Source organism: Macrobrachium nipponense, chromosome 10, assembly GCF_015104395.2.
Source record: "Macrobrachium nipponense isolate FS-2020 chromosome 10, ASM1510439v2, whole genome shotgun sequence".
Lineage (NCBI taxonomy): Eukaryota > Metazoa > Arthropoda > Malacostraca > Decapoda > Palaemonidae > Macrobrachium > Macrobrachium nipponense.
In genome coordinates this window covers 88,200,539-88,221,497 of record NC_087204.1, presented here as the reverse complement: position 1 = coordinate 88,221,497, position 20,959 = coordinate 88,200,539, and the positions used below count along the sequence as shown (strand labels likewise).

At 39.6% G+C, this 20,959-nt stretch overlaps 1 protein-coding gene across 1 annotated transcript in view; it reads left to right on the top strand.

Moving 5' to 3' along the window:
• The window catches only part of LOC135223745 (nucleoporin NDC1-like), a gene marked incomplete at its 5' end in the record, with an annotated part of 92,777 nt that overhangs the window by 25,196 nt on the left and 46,622 nt on the right, over positions 1 to 20,959 (top strand). The window contains 1 exon segment of the mRNA XM_064262499.1: positions 17,401 to 17,621. Within this exon segment, the coding sequence (XP_064118569.1) occupies positions 17,401 to 17,621 (221 nt within the window).

The window sequence follows — 20,959 nt, the reverse complement described above, 5'->3', positions numbered from 1 at the left end:
CTCTTACAGAAAAAAACTATAATACTGATCTATTATTATCGTAATAAAAGAACAAAATGGTTCCCAACATTTGTAGGTACATGTGTTGCCATATTTTTATTCTTTCTGTGATTTACGAAACTGTGCTTCAATACAACTTTTATAGTTGACTAAATGAGTATCACATTATAACAATATACAAGAGAATGTCTTATAACTATCCATGTTTCATTTCTTATCACCATAAAAATATTTAAAATACAAATTTCATTATGTTATTCTGGAGCTAAGCTAGTAACAGTACTCTTGTCTTAAGCTGCTCTCTCAAGCTATTCAACAGTTGCTCTCATCCTAAGTGCTGTCTCTCTCTCTCTCTCTTCTCTCTCTATCTCTCTCTCGCTCTCTCTCTCTCTCTCTCTTCTTTCCTCCTCCTCTCAAGACCATATGAATTAGTGTATCATAATATCATAAACTATTATGTACAAAGTTAAAAATAATAATAATTCCATTAATAAATTTGTTTCTTTTAGCAACTAAATTATTTTCCAAAATAATTCTTTCGGTAATAAACGTCCATCAGCTGATTCTAAACGTAAACAAAAGACAAAAATAGATTTTTATTGCTGTATTTTGCTGTTTATACATTAATATTATAGTTGGGTGCTGTAAATATGTTCGTTCACAAAATATATATACTATGTACTTTTAGTTTGGTGCAGCAGCCAAATCATGAAAATAGAAAGGAATTGTTAGGTAATATACTTTTGTTTGCTGATCTGATGAAGGGGAAATTGAAGATAGGAAAGAATAACTTTGAAACTGTCTTGAATTTAGTTTAAGGTGATAGTTTAAGACATATTTGGTGCTTGAACTAAAGTAGGCAGTTATAAACATTGAAATAGTGGTCTTGGGTGGGTTAATTATTACAGTAGGCAGTTTAAAGCAATTTTTAGGGGGGGGTACCAGGATAACACGGGTATTTACCTATCACGGGGAGTTCTGGGCCCTATCCCCAGCGATTATCGAGGCCCTACTGTACCTCCATTTTGTTGAAAAGCCCAGTGTCCCTGGCAGGACAGTTTGTATCTCACTTAAAATGATTGTACAAAAGAGAGAATGAGTGAGTTGGCAGGCCTCTTTCTTTCTATTTTTTTTTTTTTTTTTCCTTTTTCGTATGGGCGGTTAAAAGAATAGACACATCATTCTGGAACTGGTCTGATACAGGTAAGGTGGTCATACTGGTGGTGGTTTTGTATTTTTACTATACAATAGTATAGTAAAAATAAAAATAGTGCTTCTCTCTCTTTAGCAAGGAAAGTGAGGAGTGGTGACAAACTTCTGTGGCTTGCATGGTTTGTTACTTGAACAGGCAGTTTTCTTTTGTTCCTGGAATGCAGTGAATCTGGCCATATATTGTATTTCAACCTCAGATGGCTGAGGTTTTAGATATCCGATTGTCTATTCTCTCACAGGCTTTGACCCCCGTTCTTTAGAAGTCATTCTTCTAGGAAGGGTAGTCAGGTGGGTTAAACTCCCAGCCGCTTCAGGATACAGGGGGTCCTCGAGTTACGACGTTGATCCGTTCTTAAGATGCGTCGTAACACGATTTTCAGCAAAAGTCGGAACATTAAAAAAATACCACATTTGATTTAATGTAAATACGTATCAATAACAACAAGAGAACAATGCCTTACCTTTATTAATTTGGTTGGCTTGCACACTGGAGAGGAAGCTGCGGTGCTGGAGAGACTGGGGGAGGTTAGTGAAGAAAAAAAGAACCTCCAGAAGATGCTGGAGATGCTGGGGCAGGTGATTCTTGAGGTGAGGCAGAACATACTACTGGAGATGCTGGGGCAGGTGAGTCTTAAGGTGAGGCAGAACCTACAGAAGGTGCTGGAGATGCTGGGGCAGGTGAGTCTGGGTTAGCAGAACATTCAGAAGGTGCTGGAGAGGGGGGGGATTGTGGGGGCAGGCGAGTCTGGGTTAGCAGAACATTCAGAAGGTGCTGGAGATTGTGGGGCAGGCGAGTCTGGATTAGCAGAGGCAGCTGAGGTAGAGGGTACAGGATCTCTTGCAGGCCTCTCTACCTTCTTAAAATACTGCTCCAGGTTAGTCTGAACAGAGAGCAACCTCTTTTCATCCAAGATCTCCTTGTAACACTGCATCAAATCCATGATGCCTCTGGAAACCCTAGTGAACCTGTCCAAGTTGGGATCCTGAGCCTCAAAAGTTGCCAACACTTGCTGCAACTCTGCAAAACCTCTTGCCAAGTCCTGCCTTGTGAAAGCCTTAGGCTCTGGGGTGGGTGCTTCTTCTTCTTCCTCTATCATCTGTTTCTCCAGTTGTATCAGGTCCTCAGCAGATAACTCCTTGCCATGAGACTCCAGCAGCTCTGTAACATCATCGACCTCCATCTCCAAATTGACTTCCTTACTCAGGGCAACAATGTTCTTGACAACTTGCTGAACTGTGTCCTCAAACCCATGGAAATCATTCACAAATTGAGGACAAATTTTCTTCCAGACACCATTCATGTTTGTTTGCTTAACCTCCTCCCAGGAATCAGCAATGTTCTTTACAGCATCAGGATGTTGTAGGATTTCCAAAAGTCCTTCAGAGTCAAGTCCTTCTTGGTTTCAGTTGCCTGTAAAGCCATAGCAATTGTCCTTCGTAGGTAGTAGGCCTTGAACGAAGCAATCACTCCTTGGTCCATAGGCTGTAAAAGGGCCGTGGTATTAGGTGGAAGGTAAACCACCTTGACATTAGGGTTGAAGTCTCCCAGCTGGGCAGGGTGTCCAGGGGCATTGTCCAGCACTAGCAACACCTTAAAGGGGATACCCTTGGAGGCGCAATACCGCTCCACACTTGGAACAAAATGGTTTATGAACCAGTCCTCAAACGCTGCAAGTGTCACCCATGTCCTTCTTGTTGGAACTTCCAAATTATTTTTTTTTTTTTCTGGTAGTTGACCCTTCCAAATGCCCTTGAGTGCCCTTGGATTTTCAGCCTGATACACCAACAAGGGCTTCAGTTTGAAGTCGCCAGCAGCATTACCCCCAAATAAGTAATAAAGTTAGCCTCTCCTTGCTGGCTTTATGACCGGGTGCTGACTTCTCCTCCTTGGCGATGTAAGTGCGGTTAGGCATACGCTTCCAAAACAAACCTGTCTCATCCACGTTAAACACTTGCTGAGCAGAATAACCCCCCTCCTTAATGATCTCGGACAACGCTTTAGGAAATTTGCTCGCTGCTTTCTCATCCCCACTAGCAGCTTCACCTTGCACTTTAAGGTTATGGTAATTGGCCCGAGCTCTAAATCGCATAAACCAACCCTACTAGCCACAAACTCTTCACTTTCACTTCCCTCCCCCTTTTCTTTTTTCAACGCTTCAAACAATCTTTTCGCCTTCTCCTGAATCACCATAAGGCTGACTGGGATACGCCGTTGATTTTGGTCTTCCAACCAAAGCACCAATAACCTTTCCATTTCAATTATTAGACCACTACACTGCTTGGTTATCACTGTCGCTTTCATAGGAGCAGATCCTTTCACATGTTCAACGATGCGCTCTTTATCTTTGATAATGGTAGCAATGGTCGAACGGCTAAGGCCAAGCGAGCGGCCAATGTTTGTTGGCGTTTCTCCCTTCTCAGATCGCGTTATAATGTCCACTTTAATTTCCATGGTGATGGCCTTTCTTTTCTTCGATGCACTACCATCAGAAGAGTCCGCCTTGCGCTTGGGAGCCATAACAAAGAGCAAAAAGTTACAAAAACGATACAACACGAGGGAGAGAGAGGCAGCGTAAACAACCAAAATGGCGTGTGGGCGAGGAATGAGCGTAGCGAAGCGACGCCGTCCTCTCCCCCACAAAGCGTATTTTTCCGCCGTGCGCCCGGAACTAGTTCGCGTTTGTTTACGTCGCTTACGACGCTAAACCGCGTAAGACGGAACGACGCATAATATTACTTTTTATATTTTTATGGGGGCGCGTTCGTAACCACGAAACATCGTAAGTCGAGACCGGCGTAACCCGAGGACTTACTGTACTTGTACCTTCCTCCAAGTATAAGTTTATCCTATTGTTAAGACCGAAGGTTTGTTCTGCATATGAACAAGTAACAAATTTTTAATTTTGTATTTTTCATTGCTTACAAACCTGGTCTTAATGTTTACTGCCCACCTCTAGTCGCCCCTCTCTCTTTTCCTGGGTTGGAGGAAAGACTGATGCATCATGGGATTCTATGCCTGGTTGGTGACCAGCTCTACCTTGTAGCATGAGTTGCCAGATGCCACAGATTCCTTGCTTTACAATCTTTGATTGTTTTTAACCGGTTTCCAGCTGGCACAAGAAGATTATCTTATCGTTAAGACCGAAGGTTTGTCAGTTATGAAAAATACAAATTGATTACAAATTTGTCATTTTTAAGAAGGTAGAGAGGCCTGCAAGAGATCCAGTACCCTTTACCTCAGATTGCCCCAGTATCTCCAACACCTTCCTCCACCCAGTAGTCTAGTCAAGCTTGTCCCACTCTCCCTTTGCAATGCTCAATATTCAAGCTAACGACAAGAGTAAAAGTAAGGACTTGTTTCTTTTTATGTACTGTGCAGTAAATATAAGGATAGTGTACCCTTGTACTGTATGTATGTGTTCAGGAATTGTTTTTTCTTTTATTTATTTTTATATTTTTACTGATTCACATCATTATGTCTGCTTAAATTCATTTACGGACAAAGTCTGGTTACATCCTTGCCATAAGAACTGATCTCAGATATAAACCAAGACCCTACTGTAGTTCTTTCCTGGTAACAGTATCAGCAGATGGATTCTAATCATTGGGTAAAAAGCACCTTATTCCTAGTGGAATTTTGTTGTTCCCTTGTGGATCATAAGTATTTGTCCTCGCACTTTCTCCCAATTCCTTTTCTTCAATGTGTGAATCAGCTATCATAATAGGGAGGTAAGATTCATTTCAAAATTAAAAATTTTGATAATAAGATATATTTTTTAAATACTTACCTCTCTATTATGTATCCCCCCAAACCCCCCCACTCATGTGGATGGAGAAAAAATTGAATGGTAAACAGATACTGGAATCATCCAAATTGGATGAGTCAATAGACGGTTAAAGCCTATTAACTTTTCAGTTTTCACACAATGTCCTCCTGCCTGACCCAGGAATTGCAGCTATCATAATAGAGGTAAATCTCTAGAGAATTAATAAAAAAAATTATATTTTCTATGTACTAAACATGATGTGGAATTCACACAAATTAGGTAATTGATTTATGGGTGTACCCTGTAGGCTGATCAATAAGTAATTTTGTGTGTGCAGCTCAGAAACGTTTCACATGTATGTTTTAGTTTAGAGCTCCGAATGAGGGAGAATGAATTTATAGTTGTTCATATATGAAACAAACCTTCGGCCTTAACATTAGGATTTACTAGCGCCAAGCTGGAAACAGGTAGAATTAAAATTAAACTTGTGCGATCCAGGGACTATTGGCATCTACCAGGTCACAGGGCATGTATTACCCAGAATGCCCTTGGCGTCCTGTAACCTACCAGTTATCTTTCTACCGCCTTTAAGATGGGACGTGTTCTCTGTCTGTCTGTTTAAAGCCGGTTTTAGTTTGCCCGTTTTTATCCATTTCTTTTTCATTTTTCTTATTAATTCTCTTTCTCTGAGTGTGCTCAGTGTGGATGTGAGCTGTAAGAGTGTGTAAGTGGTGAGATGGAGTTTTTCGCGTCACTGTCGGGATCTTCTTCCGTCTCGAAGGCATGACAAAGGAAATGCCCTGGAATCTGTGGCTTTCAGTGTTCAAGATTCCTAACTTCGGTGTCGACGGATCCTCATCCAACGTGTAGTAGGTGCAGAGAAAATGTATGTAATTACTAATCCTTGTTCTGTTTGTCGTGGTTGGTCGGTGGAACAGTGGAGGAAGTTTTATGAGAAAGGCCAGTACAAAAGGAAGGAGTCGACGCCATCTCTGGATGACCAAGCGTTGCCGGCTTCTTTTGTATCGGCGATAGACCAGACTGCTCCATATGTTTTGCCACCTGCCTTTGATTTGTCCCATACCCCTTCGGTTTCTCCTAGCGGTTCGTTATCGGAAACTCCAGGAGGGGTTTTGGGTAATTTTATGCATAATACGTATTTATGTTCCGTTGTTCCCAGCAGGGAGGGGGGGAGCATCGCCATCTTTGTTCCAGGTGCCGGCTCCTGATGCGAACAGGATGGAAGGTACATGGGGGGCACTAGGCCTACCAGGCATACCAACCTTAGAAGGTTTGCTGTCACATTATATGGCGTCACGATTCCAGCAGAGTCTGGCAGCGCTAAATATTCCTCATCCCCCTGGATTGTCCTTTGTGGGAAATAATGCTGCGGCAATGCCAACAACTTCAATGTTGACGGCGATGCAGAATGTGGGAAGTAGTTTTGCTGCAAACGCAGGGATGCCAGCAGCAGCCACGCAGTCTCTCCCTACAAGATTGGTGACACCACAACCAACGTGACACACCGACATGGCGGACGTGATGACGTCACAGCTTACTGCTTCTCAGTCTTCTTCGCTGCCTCCGGACCCAAATAAGCTTTCTGACTTGGTATGATTCATCTTCTTCTTCTTCGTCTTCCTCTAGCTCGGCGTCATTGCAAAGTTCGATGATGTCACGGCGTGTACCAGTCAAGCGTTGGTGGATACGGGATTTCGTGACTGATCCTCGGGCCAAGAGGAGAAGAGTGAATTCTTCTTCATCTTCGGGCCAGGACTGTCACATCCCAGTCAGCAAGAAAGGCAAGAAGTCAGTGGTTTGTAAGCTCAAAGCTAGCAGACGAAACCGTTTACAAGAGTCCGAACGAGTGAGTGAGCCGACGGTCGCTGGGCTGGCGGCCGATGCAGAGTTGCCAGTAGAGACTACAAAAAGTCTAAGAGAGACTACAATGTCGTTGGTGAAATCGGCGTTGGGGGCGAAAAGTGCAGCAAAGGATAGAGCACAGATACTGGTTTTGCCTGTAAGACCGTTTAACCCTCTTACGCCGACTGGACGTATTTTACATCAACATTTTTTGTCTCCCGTGTGCCGACTGGACGTATTTTACGTCGAAACTACAAAAGATTTTTTAAATTCGCGGAAAAATACTTATAGGCCTACCAGCCTAAAACTTTTGAATCCGCGCCTTGGGGGATGCTGGGAGTTCACGGATAAGGTGTTGTTTTTGTTTACAATCGTTACGCAAGCGCGAATTTCTTTCTTGCCGCACTAAAAGTATCTGTGACCCATCTCTGAAATTATTTCGTCACTTTGAAAATACTCATGATTGTAGCTTTTATCAGTTTTTGAGATATTTTTCATATAAATAACGATAATTGCCAAAATTTCAACCTTCGGTCAACTTTGACTCTTACCAAAATGGTAAAAAAACGCAATTGTAAGCTAAACGCTTATATTCTAGTAATATTCAATCATTTACCTTAATTTTGCAACTAATTGGAATGTCTCAAGCACAATATTTCGATTTATGGTGAATTTATGAAAAACGTTTTCCTTACGTCCGCGCGGTAACTCTTCCGAAAAAAATCATACATGCGATTGTGGTAATATTTGCACCATTTTAAAATTAGCTGTATATAAAGTTTTATATATGGAAATGTGCGCAATTCATGCACTAATAACAACTAAAAAACAACCATGGTTGTAGCTTTTATCAGTTTTGAGATATTTTCATATAAATAACGATAATTGCCAAAATTTCAACCTTCGGTCAACTTTGACTCTACCGAAAATGGTCGAAAAACGCAATTGTAAGCTAAAACGCTTATATTCTAGTAATATTCAAGCATTTACCTTCATTTTGCAACAAATTGGAAGTATCTAGCACAATATTTTGATTTATGGTGAATTTATGAAAAAAATTTTTTTCTTTACGTCCGCGCGGTAACTCTTCCGAAAAAATCATACGTGCGATTGTGGTAATGTTTGCACCATTTTAAATTAGCCGTTTACATAAAGTTTTTATATATGAAAATGTGCGCAATTTCATGTAGAAACACAACAAAAAATAATTGAAGGTTGTAGCTTTTCTCATTTTTGAAATATTTGCATATAAATCACGATAAATAGAAAAAAAAACCACGTTCGGTACACTTTGACTCTACCAAAATGGTCGAAAAAACGCAATTGTAAGCTAAAAACTCTACAGTCTAGTAGTATTCAGTCATTTATCTTCATCTTGAAACAAATTTGAAGTCTCTAGCAAAAATATTTAGATTTATGGTGAATTTAAAAAAAATCTTTCCTTCCCTCCGCGCGCGGATTCTCCGCCACAAATCTCTGAAATACGTACGTCCCATTCTCGGAATATTTGCTCCATTTCATATTAGGCATTCATAGAGTTTTATATATGAAAATGTGCGCAATTTTATGTAGAATAAAACGAAAAATTTTGAAGTTGTAGCTTTTCTTATTTCTGCAATAATTGCATATAAAAAATATATATATAAAAAATTCAACATTCGGTCAACTTTAACTCGTCAGATATGGTCGAAAACTGCAATTGTAAGCTAATACTCTTACAGTATAGTAATATTCAATCATTTTTTTCTTTCATTTTGAAAGAAATTGGAAGTCTTTAGGACAATATTTAGATTTATGGTGAACTTTTTGAAAAAAATATTTGTTTACGTCCGCGCGTTACGAATTCATGCATTATTTTGTGATAATATTTTCTCTGTGTTGCTTTTATTGTTTTACAATGTGTTATATACCAAAATGATTGCAATTTAGTGTACATTACAACGAAAAAAAAGTAACTTGTTACCTTTAACCGTTTTGCGCACAGCGCGATTTGAATTCAATTATATATGAAATTTCGTTGTTTTTGCGCTATCATATATTGCATTATTTATATATGATAATGATAATTTTTTTCATTTCTGATGGTTGCATACTAAACTTCAGGCAATGACAAAAAAAGGAGCCAAAAATGAACTCTTAATCTTGAAAACTAAGCGCGCTGTGATTTTTTGAAAAAAATATTTTTTCCGCTTCCGCGCTAACTCCGAAACCCCTCCGGCACACGGGAGACAATTTTTTATTTACCGCTCCGGCGTAAGAGAGTTAAAATACGGAGAAAAGATGAAAAGGCTCCTATTAAAAAAACGAAGAATAGGGAGTTGGTAACCTCGTCTGATCCGTTGGTGGAAGGAGTTGTCCGCCTAGATGAAGGATCAAGGCCGAATTCTCCGACGGTCGTTGGAGACTATATCAATCGCCGTGGAGAAGAAGTGAACTCGGTTACGAGAGAGCTTTCATCTTGAAGGTATAGGCAAGATTCTTGCTCTCGATCTGCGAGCAGAGAAGAAGTGAGGCGGTCTCGTTCTCCTGCTGACTCTTCGGAATCGAGCCATCTGTGGTCAGCCGAGATCAAAGGGACCACGGCCGTGGGGGCAGATGCCCACAAAGCACCCGGACATTTGTCAAGGGATAGGAATGAGATAGCATCTTCCGTGTCTGAGCACAGCACGCTAGAACCGGAGGAAGGAGAAAACCAAGAGTTTCTAGCTTCGTTTGCGGAGGTGATTGATTTGATTCGTCAATTCAATAACCTTTCGGGGAGAACGGAAACCCCTGCCAGTATGCTTCCTCTGGGGATTGACATGGCGTTTGGGTTGAAAAAGGATACCAAGGTGTCGTATGAATTGCCTTGTTCAAGTCATGCAGAGTCAGTTTTACAGCATGTAAACGCACGGATTGCGGGAAAGAATAATTCCTTAAGATCAAATGGATCTTTTAAGTTTACCCCTTTGATGATGAAACATAGGAAATATTATACGGCATCGACGGTTCCTTTGCTATCTAGACAAATTAACCCAAATGTGGTAAGGTTAAGACCTGGATTAACCTTAGAGCAAGTAAAAATGGAATGCCCTTCGATGACTTGCCAAGAGGCTGCTACATTAGACGCAACAGCTTCTTCTGTCTTTCAGACCGCTTCTCGGTTGGATCTTTGGTCAACAGCAGTGGCGAAGATTGCATCCTCAGAAATGACGAGAAAAGTAGTGGATGAATCAATGTTCATTAGATTACTACAATCAGGTGCCAAAGCAAGTGCGTACTTGACAAATTTGAGTGCCAATGTTTTGGCAAATATCCTATTAATGAGGAGAGACGCAGCTTTGGCTAGGCTAAGCTGCTCTGTTGATTTGGATTCCCTGCTAGCAATGAGGAATGGGAATATCTTATTCGCAATTGCTGTTGCCAGAAGCCATACTAGAAGAGGCTATAGATAGAAGAAGGATGGACACTGACGATATATTGGTACAGCAGGCAGTTAGAAAAATATCTAACAGTCAAAATAACCCTATGGAGGTAAGGCAGCAGCAAATACCTCGAAAGAAGCCAGTGAGGAATAGCATCCCTAGTAGACCAACAAGACCCTCTTCCCCCAAAAAATAAGCTCATCGGCCCTTTCACAATAGAAATAACAGAGGAAGGGGGATTAGGGGAAGAGGGAGAGGCTCAAGATGATAGGATGGGCGCCTCTCATCACTCAGCCACACCAGTGGGGGGTTGCTTGGCAAATCACTGGAAGGTGTGGCAGGAACTGGGAGCAGAGCAGTGGGTGGTGGATGTTCTCAGGGTCGGGTATTTGATTCCGTTCGAAGTATCCCCACCCCCTGACGGAACAGCCATGACCTCACCTCACTTATGCTCAAGAACCTCAAAAGGCTTTTATTCTGCAATAGGAAGTGAAGAAGATGATGGAAAAAGGGGCTGTGGAACAAGTATCCGTTCCGTCGAAGGGGTTTTACAGCAGGATTTTCCTTGTACCCAAAGCCAACGGGGACTGGCGGACAGTAATACAGTGGTCCCCCCGTATTCGCGGGGATGCGTACCAGACCCCCGCAAATAGTTAGAATCCGCGAATGTTTGGAACCCCTATAAAAACGCTAAAAACAGCCTATTTTGTTAGTTAAAACTTAAGAAAAAACACTAAAAATTTTCATACTTGGTTTTTTTTAATAGTTTTTATCACAAAAAGTGCATTTTATGATGAAATTAATAAAAAAAAAAACAGAAATTTGTGGATATTTCTCATAGAAAAATACCGCGAATGCGCAAATTTTCCGCGAATAATGCAGGGAAACGTTCCCGAGAGAAATCCGCGAATGTGGAGTCCGCGAATCCGGAGAACGCGAATATGGGGGGTCCACTGTAGACCTGTCAACATTGAATCTGTTTATAAGAAAAACCAGATTCAAAATGGAAACTCCAAAGACGGTTCTACAAGCAGTCAGGATCAAAGACTTTATGCTGACGATTGACTTGAATGGACGACATTACTTTGTCAGATCCCAAGTCCATCAATCTTCAAGGAAACTTTCTCCAGCTTCAATCTTGCAGAGAAAGTTTTCGAGTTCAAAGTTCTGTGCTTTGGATTGACAACGTCTCCTCAAGTTTTTACATGAGTGTTCACTCTCGTGTCGACATGGGCGCATGCTAAGGGGGTCAGGCTAATAAGATATCTAGACGATTGGCTGGTGATAGCAAAGTCTAGAGAGAAATTACTCAGGGACAGGGCGACACTTCTACAGTTTTGTCACAGCTTAGGCATTGGGATAAATCAGGAGAAGTCGCAATTGGATCCAAGTCAGCGGCTGGTGTATCTGGGAATGGTTATAGACACAATAAAAGTCAAAGTATTCCCAACAGACCAGAGAATAGAGAAATGCAAACAAGTGGTGAATGCCTTTCTGGAAAAACAAACACATCCAGCAAAACAGTGGCAGGTAGTACTGGGAGTTCTAACTTCCTTGGAGAAATTAGTACCACAAGGGAGGCTACACCTTCGATCTTTACAATGGAGGATGAAGGAGTTTTGGCCACCAGTAGTAGATCACCCGTACGAGCAGATTCCCTTGTCGTCAGAAGTGAGGAAAGACTTGCTGTGGTGGGTGAAGGACAACAATCTGACAGTGGGTGTTCCCCTTCAGCAACCCTCCCCGGATCTCTTGCTGTTCTCAGATGTGTCACTAGAAGGTTGGGGAACCCATATGGAGGAGCTGATGGTTTCAGCGAAATGGAGTGGCGAGGACAGAGAACTCCACATAAACGTGCTGGAGTTAAAAACAGCGTTTTCTATCACTACAGGAGTTCAGGGAGAGGGTGAAGGGACTGTCAGTGGTATTGATGTCAGACAACACCACAGTAATAACTTACATAAACAAACAAGGAGGTCTAGTGTCTCGACAGTTACATGTGATGACAGTTCAACTTCATCATTAGGCTGTAGAGAACCTAGTAGACATCAGAGCCAGATATATTCCAGGGAAAAGAAACATAGTGGCCAACAAGTTGAGCCAAAGGGATCAGATCCTGGGTATGGAGTGGTCCTTGTACCAACAGGTAGTGGACAGGATGCTCATCTTGTGGGAAAGGCTGATCATAGACCTATTCGCAACCAGGTACAACCAAAAGTTGGAAGTGTATTGTTCGGTAGTCCCAGACGTAGAGGCAGTAGCAGAAGATGAGCTACAACACCCATGGGACAATCTGGACGTTTACTTATTTCCTCCATTGTGTCTAATCCGTCAGGTTCTGAACAGGGTAATGCGGTCTCAGAACCTCAGAATGACTCTGGTAGCTCCTTTATGGCCAAAGGCAGAATGGTTTCCGGACCTCTTGGAACTCCTAATAGACATGCCGAGAGAGTTACCCCCATGGAACAACCTACTATGTCAGCCGGACGTGGAGAGGTACCACCGGTCGGTGAAGTCCCTATCACTTCACGGGTGGAAACTGTCAAGTATCTCCTGCGAGCGAGAGGGTTTTCACAGAAAGCAGCAGCGCAGATGACAGGTAATATCAGAAAGTCATCGGCAGCATTATACCAAGGAAAATGGTCAGCATACTGTGATTAGTGTCGTAGAGTGTACTTGTCTCCACTCGGTACCACTTTTCAGCAATTAGCGGACTTTCTGATATATCTGAGGACAGAAAGGCATATGTCTGTATCTGCGGTGAAGGGGTACAGGGCTACTCTAGCCTCGGTCTTACGCATGGAAAGTGTGGACATATTGTCTTCATGAGAGTTGGCCATGTTGATGAAGAGCTTTGAGCAGTCATGTTCGCCAAAGGAACTAAAAGCCCCAGATTGGGATTTGACCATGGTACTGAGTAGTCTGATAAAACCCCCCCATACAAATCACTATGGCAGTCCACAGATAGGAGCCTGACCTTGAAAACTGTCTTCTTATTGGCCCTAGCCTCAAACAAAAGGGTGGGCGAACTACATGGCCTGTCATATATCGTGAAGCACTCGAGAGGTTGGAAGTCAATGGTGTTCGAGTTTGTTCCAGAATTCGTGGCCAAAACTCAAAACCCTTCAATAGTGGACGGTAGATTTGACTCCTTTTCCATACCTTCTCTGGCAGATTTTGTTAGATAATGACAGAGATGAGATGCTTCTGTGTCCCGTCAGAGTAATGAGAGAGTACTTAATGGGACCGGCCGGAACCTTCTATATATGGAGGTATAGGGCAAAAAATGCCAGTGTCATGAAAAAATTCATGGAGCTTCATATGGCAATGAGAATACGTATACGAAAATATTTCGTCAAAATTCAAAATTCCTCTTACTTTCGTAGTTACAGGTAATTAGTTAACGTAACTCAATAAGCCTAAAACATTGATCCGTACAAGAAAATGCAATATTTCTTCTATTATCGTAAATTTTGATAATTATGTCAAAGAAATGGGAGAAATGGTATCGGTAGACATTCCCCGAGTCGAGAAGGAGACTTCAGGCTCAAGCTACAAGTCCAGTCCTGCCTGTCCTGGTTTAGTGCGATCACAGACGTCAAGTAGTCTACACGTTCCATTTCATGTCTGACATTCGCTGCTTTCACGTATGTTTATGTATGTTTCGGCAAGAATTTCATTATGCCAATGAGGAAAAGACAAGGGAAACATCTCGCTAACATACAGACGAAGAAAAGTCGCTCAAGATTATTACAGAATATCATAATATAGCGTAGTTAGTGAAGAGAGAGGGGAGGGTTGCTTAGTAACGTCCCCGTCATGCTTGACAGCACACGTCACACTGTGCCTAAGGCTACGATCTTGAGCAAAGAGATCTTCATTTATGATAAATAACAAAGTTTTGGTTTTTTAATACCCAAAATGGAATATGAAATTCATAATAATCATGATTATTAAATTGTCTTTGTAAAAAAAGTGTACGCCTTCGAGTTTCACCTCTTGACATTCTCTTGCAATTACGTTTGTTTATCTTTGTTTCGGGCAAGAATTTCATCATGCCAAAGAGGGAAATACAGGAAAACATCTCGCTAACACACAGAAGAAAGAAAATTCGCTGTAATAAGCAGTTTTAGTGAAGGGGAGAGAGAGAATTGCGTAGGAAGGAGTGCCCCATCTTGCCTCAAGCAGTGCCCAGGCTGCGATATGAGCAAAGGGATCATCATTTATGATTAAATATGATAAATAAAAATAGTTTTGGTTTATTAATACACAAAAAACAAATATACATTCATAATAATCATTATTTATAAATAGTTGTCTTTATAGAAATACGAAGGAAAACTTTGAACGCCCGGTATCTTAAAACTATACTTATTGACCTTCAAAACTCTATCTTCTCACTTAGTTTTTAAAGCTATAACATTGGAATTTGGTATATAACTCAGAAAGACATTATAGAACAATCAAATAGAGCCCTTTTTTCCAATTTTTGTTTCGTATTTTTTTTATAAATTTTTTTAAATTTTTTTCTCCTGATTTATAGGTTTATTTTTTACCATATTGAAAAATTCATATCTAGCAAAAAAAATGACTTTTAGAAAAAAAAAACTCTCCATTCGATCGGAGGTCTACATCAGGTCTATATATGGTAGTAATCCCAGGTCTTAATATTAAATATCAAGGGAGGAGATAGAATTTGAAAAATGGCTATTTTCGGGATAAATCGCCCTGGCGTCACAAAACTGAAGGTCAGAGGCGAAAATCATATGCGGTTTGGAGATGTCCCAAGTCACCTTATTAAGTGGTCTGAATATCAAAGTCCTGTCCTTAAAAAAGGGCATTAGCCAGCCCGCCCCCTTAAGAATGACAAGGCACCTCAGGCCTGGGTGCTGGAGGTTGTTGCTAAGTACAGGAAGGAACAAAAAGGAAGTGTTTAGGAATACAATATCGTTTTGGCTAAGAGAAACGATCAGGAATGCCTACATGACAGAAAACAGAGGGTCAGATAGCCAGGAGAGGGCTAGGGCTCATGACATCAGAGGCTTGAGTGCTTCTTTGGATTTCAAGAAGAATATATCTGTGGAGAGAATTCTGAAAGTTGGTGTTTGGAAACGCCAAACCACTTTCACTTCATTTTATTTAAAAGACGTTGCCCATAGATCCTTGGATACCTTTTCCTTGGGTCCAGTGGTGTCAGCCCAGCAAGTGGTATAGCTCATCCAGTACCCCTGGCAGGTCAGTTTGTGTGTAGTCTAAGATGAAGTATGAAAGTAGAATGAATGGGATGACTGGTCTGTCTTTACTACTTTCTTTCTACTCCTTTACCTACCGGCAGTATGAAGGAGAGTACCATCATAAGCTGGAACGGACTAGATGCAGGTGAGGTGGTCAGCCATACTGTAAAGTTATTTTAGAGTATAGTATACTTTTCAGTAGCAACACACCCCTCTCGGTAATAAGGAAGGGAGGGGTGATGGTAGACCCAGATACAAGGGACAAGAGTGGTTTAGGAGAATGGAAGGCCTCTATTTTCACATAGTTTATAAACCATGGAAATGGTACCAGCACCCAGTGAGGGAAACCAATAGATTCTCTTATATCTTTGGTTCAAGGGTTCATAGTCCATTATCTTGGAATACTCATAATATTCGGAAATGGATTTAGGTGGCAAACTCGCAGTCAGTTATAGCGACTTACCTCCCTCCAATAAGTAAGTCTATCCTAATGTTAAGACCGAAGGTTTGTTTCGTATATGAACAAATGACAAATTTGTAACTAATTTGTATTTTCCATAACTAACAAACCTGAGGTCTAAACAGTTAAAGGCCCACCTCGAACCACCCCTCTAATAGTCTTAAACTGGGTTAGAAGTATAACTGGTAGGTCACAGGACATTCTGGGTAATACATGCCCCCTGACCAGGTAGATGCCAATAGTCCCTGGATCGCACAAGTTTAATTTTAATTCTACTGGTTTCCAGCTTGGCGCTAGTAAATCCTAATGTTAAGACCTCAGGTTTGTTAGTTATGAAAAATACAAATTAGTTACAAATTTGTCATTTTCTTATTTAATAATAGACTCGGGTGCCTTGTGACCTTCGGGACCTGAAAGTTTTGTTCCTTAATGAAAATTTAGAGGTAAGAGAAGGTTTAGTCAAGATAGTTTAGGCAGCTAAGTAAGGAGCAACTTGAAGGAATTGGTAAAAAGTAAAGGGCAGCAAGCAGTGCAGTTGGACCAGTCATGCTATAAGGAACCTTCGTATGATTAACAGTTTTATAATTAATATACCTCATGCATTCTGTAACATTGGTGTTACATTTCAAGTGCTTCAATATTTTTTTAATTTTCTTCGTTATTAAAAGATATTTGTATGTATAACAAGACCACTGAGTCACCAAAGTTTTGAAAAGAAATCTAAGATTCTGAAAATTATGAATGGAGTGGGTTTGGAAATTTTTTGACAAGTTAGAAGTAGCAGAGAAATGCATTATTCATATGCTGGGAAATCAACAGAGGGTTTAAATATCAAGTTGGTTTCTGCATTTTATGAGAAGGGAAAGTGAGTACAGTAATCAGTCTGAGTATTGATAAATATTGAATTAATAGATTGATAAACAATGGAAATTACTAAGAAAGACAGGAGTAAGGGCCCTGGACCATTTGCGAAGCTGGGTAAAAAAGACACCAGACCGAAAATAGGGAGCCCATTACACATAACTAACCCTTTAAAGTTATAACCTATTGTAAAACCACCATGAAATGATGCCCAAATTTCATTCAGCAAGGTAAAGCAAGTCTGGGATAAAAGCATCTTGAAGAAATATTGTAAATCTCACGAACTGTTTCAACACAATTACTATGTTAGCAATGGCTTCATAATGTAGGAAATTAAGTAAATAGTACTGGAATTATTTCTTGTAAAGTGAGTTACTGTAATGTTTTTCCATTAATTGTGCATACTTTTATCATTTATGACCTTAAAGAATTTGTGCTTTCTGTAAGTTGCTTCAATTTATTTTATTTATTTATTTTTTTGTAGGAACATGAACTGAAATTTTACACGATTATATTTAATTGATGCTTGTATGGGAAATTTTCTTTGCCTTTGTTGCCAGTTTTCCTTTTTATTTAAATATTTAATGTTCATTTTACAGAGATGCAATGTGCAACAAGAGGAAAGCTTTTATCTTGTACATGGGATTGATTAATGGAGCACAATATGCATATTTCTACCTTATGGACAATGGAAACTTACTGGTACCAGCTACTGTATATCCAAGCAGACTGCAGCGGGTGAAGTCCAAACTTTCAATCAGCAAAGTGAAAGAAGCATACAGCAGACATGGACCAAGTTTGATCTCTTTTTTAGTTCTTGGTAAGAACAGTTGCTTTAATAACTGCTTTGGTCATTTAGCATTTTTATGGGAGCATGTAGTATGTCTTCTTCTCTTTCCCACCATTATCCCTGCATTAACGGGTCAGTTGTTTAATGAGCCTTCCTCACAACATCAGGTATGGTTTATTTTTGGCAAAGAGGTTTTTACGACCACAAGCCCTTGCTGTCGTCAACCACAGTTATTGGTGGTGGGCCTCGCGTTTTGATTAAAAAGTCCACCTGTAAGGCAGCAGTTTCCACAGTTATTGATCAGTGGGCCTAGCCTTTTACAAAAATGTAAGACTGCACAGCAGCAGTTTCCAAATTTACTGGAGGTTGGCCTAGCATTCTACTAAATAGTAAGAATGTAAGGCAGCATATATCCTTTTAGTCACCTTTCACAACACAGGGGACATAATGGTGATAGTATTCGTACACCCCTACCACAAGGTCATGAAGCATGTAGCATGTATGACAAGGTTAATATTGTGGTGTATCCTGTATGCATTATAAAAAATCAGGTGATTTACTACCCTGGAGTTGTGCACATTACTATTGCTGTATTGTTCATTAACTCACCTAGGTATTTAGTAAGGCCAAGTATTTCTTTGAAGCCCTTAATGTGAAAATAAATATATTATATCAATTTGGTTTTACAGGTGAAAATATATTGCTGTGCAAATTGAAAATGCTTATTGTCAAAAAAAAAAAAAAAAAAAAAAAAAAAAAAAAAAAAAAAAAAAAAAAAAAAAAAAAAAAAAAAAAAAAAAAAAAAAAGTGATTGTTGTAGTACACCTGAACAATCCAAAATAATTGGGGAACCTTGCCTGATAATTGACAGGTCTGGATCCTGGCAAAGATTTTTTTTTTATCAGCCAGGCTGTGGTATAATTATAAACAAAAATGTTTGCTTTGTATCTCATAGTAGTTATTAAGCACGTCGAACTTTCGTTAAGATACTAATGGGGGGGTGGCGTGGTGTCCTTAGCTGATATTGGTCCCGTTTAACTGGTGATACCTGTATATACAGTGCGTCCTGGACTTGCGGTGCTACTGACTTATGGCCCTTTTTCAGCGCTGTAACCGCCATTGACAGCACTAAATGGCAAGAATAGGCATCAACAGTAAGAATAGCCATCAAGTTAACAGTGTTTATGGTACTGTAACTTGGTGCAACATCAAGTTATGGTGCCAAAACTCAAGTTAAGGCTCAGCACTGGAATGGATCCCCGGCCATAAGTTGAGGATGCACTGTATATTTTTATGAAGATTATGAATGATAAACCAATGTAGAAATGCTTGAATTAAACCTCATAGTAAAAGTTGTAAAATGAAGAATAAAACATGATAAAAATCATAGAATTCAGCTGCATATATAGATGCCTAGGCAGAGAGGTGAATGCATATATAATTAAGTAAAAAGAAGTTGCCTCTACAATGAAAAGTAAGATAATGACATTTAGATTACAGGTACACAATCCTTTATCTGAAATCCTTTGGGCGAGATGTGTTTTGGGATTTGGAATTTTTCGGATTTCAAAACTGTGGGATCAGGAGTATAAACATCACTATCGCAGCAAAAACATATTTTTCTCTCTTTTCGTGGTTTTTAAAATTTTATTTATTCATTATAGTTATTATTATTTGTATTAATATACTGTTAAATGAATATGAGATAATTAAGATCAATAATAAAATAGTGGAACAATTAAGACCATATGTTCACTAACGCATTTTGTTTTTTACAAAAACATTCTGTAAAACAAAAATATACAAGATGAAAATAAAATAATTGTAATTCGACTTGTAAATTTTAATGATAATAAGGCTGTAAAATACATTTCATTTATATTGATCTTGGCGAGGGTTGTTCTTTATTGTTACTTTATAGTCATCAATATTGATCTTGGTGAGGGTTGTTCTTTATTGTTACTATATAGTCATCATCAGTTTGCAGTCTTACATTTGAGGATGATCCGGGAACAGGATTAGCAGGTGATGCCAATCACTACGACAGACTGGAATTTTTCCTACTATTATATTAAAGTTAAAGTTATTGTTAAATTCTTGTTTTTATGAATGAATAATTATATACGTATAGCAAATTATTGAGTAATTTTTGCCATCAGCAGTCAATCACGATCATGGCAACATTCAAACTTAGTGCTGTACACAATTTGTCTTTGAAATTTTTCTATAAATAGCACAGAAGCAGAGGGCTATCATTGGTGAACAGATCACCATGGCAACTAACCAACTAATCAGGTTTTAGCTGTATTCTGTCTAAGAAAGAACATTTTGATCACATGAAGCTGGGTATATGGCAGTTATAACCAGTTATGAGGATTTTTAGAGGAGATTTTTGCATTTCTGCGGCAGCTTCTGGAACCTAATACAGAGTAAAAGTTGGGGAGTACTTTATATCCATAATAAAATATAAAAAATAATAAAGATGATGATAGAATTAAGCTGCCTAGAGGGAACTGGCAATTTCTCTCTCTCTCTCTATCATGTCATTTGCCACGTAAGCACAAGTATTGTTCAGCAACTCAGCCTTTATCTTCGTATGCTGTGCACAAGTTAAATCAGTTACAAGTTAAAAGCATTTTAGTTTTTTTATTAAAAAACAGTATGGTAGTTGAAGGAAAATGGTTCGCAATTGAGCGGAAAAGCAGTAACTATTAAATTAAGGATGAACATTATGTATTTTAAACTGGGTGACCTTCTTCGGTGTCCATTTTATCCGATATCCAGATTAACGAGGGTCGACTGTAATGATAAAGTGAAATGTGATGCAGTATATTAGTTTCCCCCGTAGAGGGGTAGTACTGTCAGTGGACCTCATGTGGTGCACTGTAGGCATTACTTAAAGGTTCTTTGTAGTGTGCCTTCGGCCCCTAGCTGCAACCCCTTTCATTCCTTTTGCTGTTCCTCCTTTCATATTCTTTTTCTTCATCTTACTTTCCACCCTATCCTAATACTTGATTCATAGTGCAACTGCAAGGTTTTCCTCCTGTTACACCTTGCAAACCTTTAGCTGTCAATTTCCATTTCAGTGCTGGATGACCTCATATGCCCCAGCCTTTGGCCTAAATTCTATAAACAAAACAATAGTAGTTTTTCATTCAAATGCAATAGAAAAGTTGATTAGTTTTAAAGTGGTATATATCATTATAAAACTAATATGTAATATTGATAAAATAGAGGAATTGTTTTCTAATAGGCACTTTGCTATTGTCTGCATATAGACAAGAGCTTTTTAGGCTATTTTACCTACTAACTAAAATTTATACAAGTATAGTATTTTTCCATTGTTATATCCTTAATGCTTGAATTTT